This window comes from Scyliorhinus torazame, chromosome 18 (genome assembly GCF_047496885.1).
Source record: "Scyliorhinus torazame isolate Kashiwa2021f chromosome 18, sScyTor2.1, whole genome shotgun sequence".
In the NCBI taxonomy this organism is placed as follows: Eukaryota; Metazoa; Chordata; class Chondrichthyes; order Carcharhiniformes; family Scyliorhinidae; genus Scyliorhinus; species Scyliorhinus torazame.
In genome coordinates, this window is record NC_092724.1 from 153,331,740 (window position 1) to 153,344,333 (window position 12,594).

At 45.9% G+C, this 12,594-nt stretch overlaps 1 protein-coding gene across 1 annotated transcript in view; it reads right to left on the bottom strand.

The window, feature by feature from the left end:
* Positions 1-2,274: 2,274 nt before the first annotated feature.
* Positions 2,275-12,594, bottom strand: part of LOC140395629 (parvalbumin-like EF-hand-containing protein) — a 30,159-nt gene continuing 19,839 nt past the window's right edge. Inside the window, exons 4-5 of the mRNA XM_072483632.1 lie at positions 10,759-10,874; positions 2,275-3,872 (exon numbers count right to left, since the gene is read on the bottom strand). Of these exons, the coding sequence (XP_072339733.1) occupies positions 3,826-3,872; positions 10,759-10,874 (163 nt within the window). The 3' untranslated portion in view covers positions 2,275-3,825. The remainder of the gene's footprint in view (positions 3,873-10,758; positions 10,875-12,594) is intronic.

Genomic DNA, 12,594 nt, shown 5'->3' on the forward strand with positions numbered 1-12,594 from the left:
CCCTCTCTTAGCTCTCCTAATCCCTTTCTTCAGTTCCCTCCTGGCTATCTTGTATCCCTCCAATGCCCTGTCTGAACCTTGTTTCCTCAGCCTTACATAAGTCACCTTTTTCCTCTTAACAAGACATTCAACCTCTCTTGTCAACCATGGTTCCCTCACTCGACCATCTCTTCCCTGCCTGACAGGGACATACATATCAAGGACACGTAGCACCTGTTCCTTGAACAAGTTCCACATTTCACTTGTGTCCTTCCCTGCCAGCCTATGTTCCCAACTTATGCACTTCAATTCTTGTCTGACAACATCGTATTTACCCTTCCCCCAATTGTAAACCTTGCCCTGTTGCACGTACCTATCCCTCTCCATTACTAAAGTGAAAGTCACAGAATTGTGGTCACTATCTCCAAAATGCTCCCCCACTAACAAATCTATCACTTGTCCTGGTTCATTACCCAGTACTAAATCCAATATTGCCCCTCCTCTGGTTGGACAATCTACATACTGTGTTAGAAAAGCTTCCTGGACACACTGCACAAACACCACCCCATCCAAACTATTTGATCTAAAGAGTTTCCACTCAATATTTGGGAAGTTAAAGTCGCCCATGACTACTACCCTATGACTTCTGCACCTTTCCAAAATCTGTTTCCCAATCTGTTCCTCCACATCTCTGCTACTATTGGGGGGCCTATAGAAAACTCCTAACAAGGTGACTGCTCCTTTCCTATTTCTGACTTCAACCCATACTACCTCAATAGGGTGATACTCCTCAAACTGCCTTTCTGCAGCTGTTATACTATCTCTAATTAATAATGCCACCCCCCCACCTCTTTTACCACCCTCCCTAATCTTATTGAAACATCTATAACCAGGGACCTCCAACAACCATTTCTGCCCCTCTTCTATCCAAGTTTCCGTGATGGCCACCACATCGTAGTCCCAAGTACCGATCCATGCCTTAAGTTCACCCACCTTATTCCTGATGCTTCTTGCGTTGAAGTATACACACTTCAACCCATCTCCGTGCCTGCAAATACTCTCCTTTGTCAGTGTTCCCTTCCCCACTGCCTCATTACAAGCTTTGGCGCCCTGAATATCGGCTACCTTAGTTGCTGGACTACAAATCCGGTTCCCATTCCCCTGCCAAATTAGTTTAAACCCTCCCGAAGAGTACTAGCAAACCTCCCTCCCAGGATATTGGTGCCCCTCTGGTTCAGGTGCAACCCGTCCTGCTTGTACAGGTCCCACCTTCCCCAGAATGCGCTCCAATTATCCAAATACCTGAAGCCCTCCCTCCTACACCATTCCTGCAGCCACGTGTTCAACTGCACTCTCTCTCTATTCCTAGCCTCGCTATCACGTGGCACTGGCAACAAACCAGAGATGACAACTCTGTCTGTCCTGGCTTTCAACTTCCAGCCTAATTCCCTAAACTTGTTTATTACCTCCACACCCCTTTTCCTACCTATGTCGTTGGTACCAATGTGCACCACGACTTCTGGCTGCTCCCCCTCCCCCTTAAGGATCCTGAAGACACGATCCGAGACATCCCTGGCCCTGGCACCCGGGAGGCAACATACCTTCCGGGAGTCTCGCTCGCGACCACAGAATCTCCTATCTATTCCCCTAACCATTGAATCTCCTACAACTATTGCTTTTCTATTCTCCCCCCTTCCCTTCTGAGCCCCAGAGCCAGACTCAGTGCCAGAGACCTGGCCGCTAGGGCCTTCCCCCGGTAGGTCATCCCCCCCAACAGCATCCAAAACGGTATACTTGTTTTGAAGGGGAACGGCCACGAGGGATCCCTGCACTGTCTGCCTGTTTGTTTTTTTCCCCCTGACTGTAACCCAGCTATCCTTGTCCTGTACCTTGGGTGTGGTTACCTCCCTGTAACTCTTCTCAATCACCCCCTCTGCCTCCCGGATGATCCGAAGTTCATCCAGCTTCAGCTCCAGTTCCCTAACACGGTCTTTGAGGAGCTGAAGTTGGGTGCACTTCCCGCAGGTATAGTCAGTGGGGACACCGGTGGTATCCCTCACCACCCACATCCTACAGGAGGAGCATGTAACTGGCCTAGCCTCCATCCCCTCTTACCTTACAGAATATAGCTGCTGTGTGGACTAACTAGATCTCCGCCCTCCGACTCTGCTCCCAGTCAGCTACACTTCCTGTAAACTCCTGGCTCTCTTCGCACTCTTTGCGGAAATGTCGGAAACAAAATAGACAAAGTCAATGATGCAAGATGATATTTTGAATGCGAGTCTTTGCAGGTAATCAAGTTTGCAGGCCTCAGTAATTTAATTACTGACTTTTGACAAAGCAGAAAGGTTGAAAACAAATGGTCTGCAACTAAATGATCTGAACATAATGTACATTACAATGATTTGCAACTTTTAGATCATTTCTAAGTTCACTGTTTGGGATTCCTAATGCAGTACAGATCAATCATATCAAGACACGGATTGTTCTTTCAAAGTTAATGTGGTTTGAAATGCACCCATTCAGTGGATTGGTAGAACACTGAAAGAGTTCTAATGTGGCAACTGTTAAGGTGGTCTTTGAGGTTGGGAAGTCGACCGTGCAACCTTCCATAAATTCCGTCTTACAACAAATTGACGTTGCACCAAGGACGAGTCCACTTACTGCCGGTAGCAAACAAGGTGGTTTTATTCATTCAGGAAGTGGGGACGTTCTCAAGAACAAAAAGTAATTCATACAAATTGTGGAGGTTTCAGGGTGGCAAAGTTTGGTGAGTGATCTCGTTAAAAAGCAGTGGGGAAGAAATGGGAAGTGGTTGAGGTTGGAGGAGTTTGCGCATATCCGCTCCCCTGCAGGTTCATTTACAAACACACAGCCATAGCGTGGGTGTACGAGCAAAGCAGAAAGCGGCAGTGATGGCCCAGCTCTTAGACTGTATGTTTTCAGAGCACATTCATTGCACTGTCAGCAGATTACAGCAATGAACATGTCCCCCATCATTCCAAGTGGCCAATCTTGCTTTGCTCCAGTTGGGCTGAACCGGTTTCGTCCATTCTGCTCCAGGTTGTCTTACTCGAGAACTACAAAACATTTTTAAAGTCATTATTTCCTCTTTAATTTGCATAGTGGTTCCCCTCTCCAGGAAAAGAAAGGCTTACATTCATAGTATTTTTTCAAGATCGCCGGCTGTCTCAAAGTGCTTTACAGTCAATAAAGTACTTTAGTGCAGCCACTGTCGCAAGGTGGGAAACATGGCAGCCAATTTGCACACAGCACACTCTCACAAACGGCAATGTGACCATGACAAGATAATCGGTCCATTTGTGGTGGTTGATTGAGGGATTAAAATATTGGCCAGGACACCAGGGACAACTCACTCCATTGCTCTTCTTCCAAAATGGTGCCACGGGATCATTTACACCCACCAGAGCAGGTGGGCCCTCAGCTTAAAGCCTCACCTGAAAGGTGGCATCCCTGACAGTACAGCACTCCGTCAGTGCTGCACCGGAGTGCCAATTTGTTTTTTTGTTGTTCTCGGGCGAACAACAGCTGGGTGTTTTGGGTGGATGTGTTCAGAGGGGATGGGAGTGGGATTTGCAATGGTGGACTGAGCTAGAACCCAAGGCATCCTCAGCAACTGTTGAGTCTTAGGGATTTATTGATTACAACTACTGCGGAATCTGGTCAGCTTAATTATTGTCTCTATTATCTAATTCCTGTAAGATTTAGCTGGGTGAAATGGGGTTTTGAAGGGAATGCAGAAGCTTAACAACACCCCAATCAATGCAAAACTCCTCGCCATACACAGCTTCACTCCTTAATAGTGGACATTTTGAATTCTTGTTTCTACTTTTTCCTGGGCATCTTTTCTTCTTTAACCATAGCTTCAAATTCTGGAAGAAAGAATATAAAATGAATAGAAAACTCACACAGCCTCCATTTCAATTGTACATCCTCATTCGTGTATAGCTGAAGGGTTTTTATCATCAGCCATGCGGCCTCAATTTTGTTTTCAAAAGTTATACTTTATTCACAAAGCTTGTGCAAGTGCATTACATAACAGTATGACCACGTAGGACATTAAGTGGCACTCACAAAATGTACAATTGCAGTTTATATATACAATATATTTTTACATTTTATGTTAAAACATCCCTCCCAGGGGCTTCCCACAGGTTCCAGCCCCATAGTGCGCTATAAAAATATACCTTTTTTAAATTCACAACATTTCCAAAATACACTTCATAAATATACGTTGTTGTGGAATTCCAGGCATTGTACTGTGACAGTAGGCACAAATAAATTATTATATATGTAAGCTAGTTGGATAATATTGAGCTAAATGGGTTGCTAATATTAAAATATATACGGAGTAAAATCTGGGTTGGTGGTACCCATTATTCCAATGCCACAGGACTTCATTAATGTCCAAACTGGCATCTGCGGAATGCACACGTTTTATTTTCAAGCAAATCACTTTTGGATGCCATATTAGTGCGGGAGTATTGAATGTCTACTAGACGTATGGATAGATCAGACGTTAATCTGAGTATAATGCTGATTTAATCCCAGAGGTACCATTTTGGAGCTCAACATTCCAAATAGTGTTTCGAGCTCAAAGATTACGGGTTTTCTAGGCCAAAAAGTGTTTCCTGAACTTATTTTAATATGGCTGCTTACAGAGTGATTCCCTCATGGCAGAGGCCACATGACTACAGCAAGCCAGATAGGGCATGTAGTAATGTGGCATTTTTAATCCAAGACATCATAACGAACAGACAGCACATTTGCATGTACGATCATGTGTAACGGTGAGTTACCCAGGTTACACATTATACGCCCAGTGTTCTCATGCGTTGACAACTCTTTGTGCTACCTGTCAGTCCCTGCACCTGTATTGCATACATGGTTCTTAAGCTGTGCTCTTTTATGGCATGCGTGCGCTTTGCCATTGGCTGTTCCTCTGGGTGATGTTCCTTGTCTGGGCAATGCCGTTGTCATGACACGCGTTGTCACGGCAACTGTTGTTGTTGGGGACATGTGGATCTCTTGGATTGATGGTAGTTCTGTACTCAGTGTGGCTGATGCGATCCATTCTTCCAGACTGGCCGACCGCAATGAAGGAACAGCTTCATCAGTTGCGCGTATAGGCCTGCAGTTGCACCAGCCTATTTGGTTGCTTACTTCCACGGCGTACGATCCAAGTCCCAAGTTACCATGTGGGTGACTCCTGTTGAGAACGGTAGAGGTTTGTACCATGACTGGCTCTCCAATGCGCAGCTCCGGCAATGGTTTAGCAGTCTTGTCAAAATGAAATTTGACTTTCTGTCGTTTGACCGTGATTTTTTTCACTCACACCTGTTACCTTTCCTGGTTTCAGTAAACCTTTACTGTTGGGCGAATCGTTTGTGCATGGCATGCCATTAGTCTTTGGACTGCACTATTTTCCATGCCTTCAGTCAGTGGGTTTCTCTGCTCAATGATTGCCTTGTATAGGTCTGTGCTAGATTTGCTCAATTTCTTGATCTTCCTTCGGTGATTTTCATTGCTACCTCAGCCCTTCCATTCACCTGGGGATAATGCAGAGATTATGTGTAGCGTTGAATTTCCCAATTCCTTGTGAAGTAGCTAAAGTCTTCACTCATGAACTGAAGGCCATTGTGCCTCATCACAATGTCTGGAATGTCATAATGACTGAAGGGGGCTTTCAGGCATTCTTCTACTCTCTCCACCGATGCTGTCAGACCTGCTGAGATTGTCCAGTAATTTCTGTGTTTGCTTCTATTTCTCCTGCTGTCGTTGGAGTCAACGCATCTAACTTCCAGTAGTCAGACTAATAGTCTACAGTAACAAGATAGTCAGTTCCTACTATAATGAAGAGGCCTTCTCCCAGCTTTAACCATGGTCTGTTTGGGATGTCATGTATCATCAACAGCTTTCTAGCCTATTTAGCTTGGTACTTGTTACATGCACCGCATTGGTCAATGTGGTCTTTTAATTTAATTGCTTATGTTTGGCGTGTAAATCACTTCCCTTGCCATTCCTCAGACTTGATTCAATTCCTTGACGACTTGCATGGATGCATTTCAGCACCTCTCCTCCCATCTCCTTACAAGATGCCACCTTGGGCTGTCAATTCATCTCAATGTGCCCACGGGTATGCCTGTGATGCTCTCAGGCAAAGCGCCTGTCTGTCAGATTCAACATTTCTGCTGGGTTGATGCCATCCAGAGAATGTTGAGCTGTTGCTTCACGTTGAATCTGAAAGATTTCACATTCTGTTGGAGTCACCTTACTTTCTTCATGGGGGAGAAACTGTTCTCGACAGCATGCCTGCGATGTACACCTGTTTACCTTGCGTGTATGTCACATCCAGGTGAAATCTCTGTAAGCTAAGTGACAATCTTTGCAGGTGCTTTAGGGCAGATAGTGATGGTTTGAGAAAAATGGTTTGAAGTAGCTTGTGGTCGGACTCCACTCTTGGAAACAGGCACCGATGAAAAATTCTCACGAGCAAGAACACTATCCAGGCACATGTTCCTCAATCTGAGCGGAGAGGCGTTCCGTTTGTGTTGATGCCCAGGAAGAAAATGTGACTGGTTGTCCTCACTGTATTGGGGTTGCTCCAAGACGTCACACTGAAAGGTGGTTTCATTGTACTTCAGCACTCGTTGCCAATAGTTATTTGATTTTAGTGAACACTGCTTCTTGTTCTGCACCCAAAACCTTCTGGTCCTTATTCCTCCTATTCCTCTATTTCCTCCCGATTCATGTACCCACCCAGATGCCTCTTAAATGTTGCTCATGTGCCTGCTTCCACCACATCCTCTGGCAGCACGTTCCAGGCACCAACACTCTGTGTGAAAAACTTACCCCGCACATCTCCCTTAAACTTTCCCCTTTCACCTTCATGTTGAATTTGAAAAATTTCACATTCTGTTGGAGCAACCTTACTTTCTTCATGGATGAGAACTGCTCTCGACAGCATGTCTGCGATGTATACCTGTTTATCTTGTTTGTATGACACATCTGGATGTGACATTCTTTGCAGATGCTTCAGGGCAGATAGTAATGCTTTGAGAAAAATGGTTTGAAGTAGTTTCTGGTTGGACTCCACTTGTAATTGACGCTTTCACCCTTGGAAAACGCCTCTGACTATCCACCCTGTCTGTGCCTCTCATAATTTTGTAGACCTCTATCAGGTCTCCCCTCAGCCTCCGTCTTTCCAGTGAAAACAATCGTAGTTTATTCAACCTCTTCTCATAGCCAACATGCTTGAGACCAGGCAACATCCTGGAGAACCTTCTTTGCACTCTCTCCAAAGCTTCCACATCCTCCTGATAATGTGGTGACCAGAACTGCATGCAATCCTCCAAGTGCGGCCTAACCAAGGTTTTATATAGCTGCAACATGATTTCCCAACTCCTGTAGTCAGTGCCACGGCTGATGAAGGCAAGCATGCCAAATGCCTTCTTAATCACCTTGGCCACCTGTGTTGCCACTTTTAGGGAACTGTGGACCTGCACGCCCAGATCCCTCTGTATGTTAATGTTCCTGAGGGTTCTGCCATTTACAGTATAATTCATACCGAGATTTGATCATCCAAAATGCAGCACCTCGCATTTGTCCGGATTAAACTCCATCTGCCATTTCTGTGCTCAAGTCCCCAATCTACCTATATCCTGTTGTGACCTCTGACAATCCACGGCACTATCAGCACCTCCGCCAATCTTCATGTCATCAGTGCACCTCCTTGGCAGTGTTTGTAGAATGGTTCACTCCAATATGAAATTGGGCAAAGATTTTGCTCAATAGTTCACAAATCCAACAAATCATTGAAGTGCTTTCACCTCTGTTGACTGTTGCATTGCTACTGAAGCTCTTGCCTTGCCAGGATCTGGGCGGAGAGGTTTACTGTCAAATGTGCCCCAAGTGTTTGACCTCCGGCAGCTTCAGTTGCAATTTTTTCTTGTTCAGGTTCACTAGTGAGCTCTCCCCCAGCAATTACATTACATTCTGGTCATGGCCATCGATGGCTTCTTCCATTGTGTCTCCACATTCATAGACGAGCAGATCATCCACTATGGTTTCTTCTCGGAAAGATCGCTGACGGTCTCATGTTTTCTGCACTGGAGCCGTGGAAATGCCAAATGGCACGCACAACTCTCTATATCTCCTGAATGACATCCAGAACATCATTAGAAAGCTGAGGCTTTCATCCAGCTTCACTTGTCAGTAACCATCTGTAATAACTTCAGGAAGGGGCTCCACCAGTTAACTTACAAGAAACAATGATTTATTACAACTACAAACAACTAAGTGCTTTAAAACGGTCTTTTTATACTCAGCGCAAGGGTCCAACTGTTGGAACATGTCCCAACACAGCCCAAATCCCAACTTCCCCCTCACTGGTTTAACGGTTCACATGACCCCCTCCCTCAGAGAATGTCCTGCTACTACATCCCTCCCCCTTTAAATCTCTTCTCTTGAGGTAGTTACTGTTGGTCTTATTTCACAAGGGCTCCCTTTTTGTATCGACGTTTCACCTTCCTGTTTCCTGGCCTGTTACTGGCTGATTCGACAGTTCACTCTTTGGGCAACCCACAACGCTTTCTGCTGACACAACTGGAGCAGGTCACACACAGCACTGGCTCTTCGGATGGCTCTCGCCCAAGCAAGTGATCTATTTGCTTCTTTATAATCTTATCCTGCACTTTAACCTCATCGGACACCGATCGTATTGTGGTCATAGCAACTCCTGGAATCCAAACTGGACCATTACCAAAATCTTTCACAAACACAAGATCCTCTATCACGAATGCTCTTGCACTATTAAATGAATCGTGATTCCTCTTCTGGTTCTGATGTGGTATCTAGTCCCTTTAAGGGGCTATCCCCTTAAAGACTATTTTAAAGCATTTTATAAATAGTTGTCAATAGTTGGAATAAATCATTGTTTCTTATAAGTTAACAGGTGAAGCCAATTCTGGAAGTTATTACATTTACAACAAGGATGAATCCAGACCCACGAATGGATCAGGTCATAGCATTGGTTCTTGGGATTTCTTTCGCCCACGCAAGTGATCTGCATGCTTTTTAAAAATCTTGTCATGAATTTTAACATCACAGAACACCAGCCCTATTCTGGCCACCGCAACGTCTGGATCCCATTTTTGTCCATTACCAAAACCCTTCACAAGTACTGGATCCTCAGGAGTTGGGAATTCACCGGAACATGTTGAGATTTGTCCCAGCGAATTCGCGCACCCGTCCCTGATTGGACGAGCAGGTCACGTAACCCCCCCCCCCCCTCCCTCAAGGAATGACTGTTAAAGGGGTCAGCCTATTAAAGGGGCTAGCTGCCATCTCATCCTTTGCCTCTAGGATAGTAAAAATCTTTGCCCTAGCAGGTGATTGCAAGATTCCTTTGATGATTGGCATGGGGTGGTGAGATCACTTCAGCACTTTATTTAGATACTTTGGGTCGAAGCACATGGGGCAGCTTTCCAGGATGTTTCACTGTTACCATGCTGCTGTTCCAGTCTGTGGGAGTTGTAACTTTCTTGATTACTCCTATCTTTTCCAGCTCTTCTGATTGTTTTTTAGGTTTGGCTTGAGGGCAGCTGGAACTCTGACAGAGGCTGAATTGGTCTTCCACTCTTGTCTGCTTCAAGATGATATTCTCCTGGTAGAGATCCCAACTCTCTAAATTCATCCTTGTACTCTTCTAGGATCTGTTCAGGATCAATGGTTTTGTGTGCTATGACACATTGTAAATCTCTGTTGGCACGTTCAGGGTTTACAGCCCAAACCTTAGACTTGTTCCGGCTAAGGTGAATGGTTGTTGTATTTTATTTATCATCTGGAACCTGGATCCTCCTTATTGCCATTGCATTGGGCTGTCAGTTGCTTCATGGGAGTATAACCAAACAAAAATTAAGACCGAGCCAAGGTTGGCACGGCGGCACAGTGGTTAGCACTACTGCCTCACAGCGCCAGGTCCCAGGGTTCAATTCCAGCCTTGGGTGACTGTCTGTGCGGAGTCTGCACTTTCTCCCCGTGTCGGTGTGGGTTTCCTCCGGGTGCTCCGGTTTCCTCCCACAGTCCAAAAATGTGCAGGTTTGGTAGATTGGCCATGCTAAATTGCCTCTTAGTGTCCCAAGGTATGCAGGTTAGTTGGGGTTATGGGGTTAGGAGGGGGGCTGGGGTTATGGGGATAGGACGGGGGAGTGGGCCTAAGTGGGATGCTCTTTCGCAGATTGGCACTCGATGGGCCAAATTGCCTCCTTCTGCACTGCAGGGATTCTATGGAGACATTAGGCCAAGTGAACAGATATTAATACAAATAGTGAAACATGCAGCATATCAAATATTATAGGGCGGGGGGCCGGGGACCCTCCCATATTGCGTTCGGGCTGGGGGGAGGTTGGGGATTGTTTCCAGGGCCTCGGAGATCGGGACGCCATTTTTAAATGGCACCCTGAGCTCTCGCTACAGCGGCAAGTTCCGGCGGCGGAGCTCCCCACTGCTCAACGGGGCTGTGCCCGGCCTCGGCCGCGCGTGCCCCGATCAGGCCCCTTGTACAACGTGAGTCGCGTTGAATAGCCACGTGCTTCTCGGCACTGCGAGTGCCGGGAAACACGCGACTAAACGCGCTCCCTCGGGGACTTTGTTCCTGTTTTGGGGAATCGGCCCACAGTATTTTGATGCTCATATCAGCCAGGTTGAGCTTTAATTTTTGGAGACGCCAGCATAATTCTGCCAAGTTGTAAATCATACCTTTGTAGTTAATTCTTCCGTCTCCATCTATGTCTGCAGCTTGGAGCATGGCGTCAGCTTCTTCATCTGACAGTGGGACAATGGGAACATTGGTGGGAATTGTCGACAGGATGTACCTGCAACACAACAGGTGATAAGCAAAGGTCTTTTGTACTCATCCAGGTGGGGGACAGGTCAAAAGCATTCATATTTTCCAAGAAACAACTTTCTCAATTCAATTTTGTTGATTCGGTGCATTTGTGGGCGAGATAAGACTTAAAATATCTTGTGTTGCAGATAAAGACTTAAAATATCAAAGCAAAACACTGAGGATGCTGGAAATCTGAAATAAAAATGAAAAATGCTGGATCAGCTCAGCGGGCCTGGTGGGGTCTATGGAGAGAGAAACAGAGTTAATGTCTCGAGTGGCGGGGGGGGGGGGGGGGGGGGGGGGGGGGGGGGGTGGCGGGGGGTGGTCAGATGGACCTGAAAGGTAGGCTTAAATTATGATCCATTGTGTAGTAAGAATTTCACTGTATGGGTGTAGTGCTATTCATGCCAAAGTGTTTTATAGCCAAAGAAGAACTTTGGAAGCCACTGGAATGTGGGGAAACTGAGCAGCCAATCTGTGTACAACAAGCTCCCTCCCCCCCCCCCCGATGAATAAAGTGACCAGTCGAATCACTTGGTTGGGGGACAAATGTTAGCAATTGGGGAAAATTCCCCTGTTAACATAAGCCTTCGAAGTGTGCCATGGACTATATTATATCCACCTCAGGACAGGCTCAAAAGGGACCTTACTTAGAATCTCTTGTGAACGATGGCACCACCGACAGCGCAGTGCTCCCCCAGCACTGGGGCGTTGGCCGAGATTGTGTTCTCCAGCATTCCTGGAGTGGGAAATAAGCTCTCAATGCTCTGATTCAGAAGGGCGGGTGCGCTATCTACTGAATCGCATGCCAAACATTGTTATAAGTGGAAAGTAGTCACGGAGACATTGCGTTAAAAGCACTTGTTGCTATCCAAGTGTTTCACGACTTATGAATGCCTGAATGCATCTTTCATCACACAGCAGAAAGATCTTCCATTCACTAATGTGAAAGACTGATTTCTTGTGGGTTTGACAGGGATAGTCTAAGAGTTAAAGCTAGATTTTCAGGCATGAAAGTAGGAAACTCTGCTTCATGTGGTAGAAATTTGAAACTCTCGTCCACTAGTGGCATTTGATGCTGGCTGAATGATTTTAAAACCTGACATTCCTAGAATTTTTTTAGTCAGAAATATTAAGGGATGCGGGGCAAAGACAAGTAAGTATGTGGAGTTGGGTTGGAGGTAAAGCACGATTGCATTGAACGACAGAACAGACTCAAGGGGTTAAGTGGCCTACATCTGTTTCAGTTCCTATCTATGTTATGTTTGTACAGCTGTGGCTTGAAAATATAAGATTCCCATAGCAGGAAGGTATCAGACTTCAGGACTGTTAGTGAATTCCTTTGAGAAGGCCCAACCCTATTTAAGTGCCGAACCTCAGAAGGAATCTTTGACCCGAACAGTTTTCTACTCCTCCACCGCTCCACCCTGACCAAACAATTCTGGTTGTCATGATATCCATATGAACATATCATGGTGCAATCACACACACACGCTGATGGACAGGTCGATGGACCAATCAACACACACGCAACATCACAGCCAATCACCAGTGAGATCACACGCACTATAAAACAGGGAACACCACAGTTCCCGCTCATTCCACCAGGAGATAGCTCAGAGCACAGAGCTCACAGCGTGCCACTCAGACATACACCATGTGCTGAGTGCCTCTCTAAGATAGTGCTAGGGCTGGGTCCACAGGTT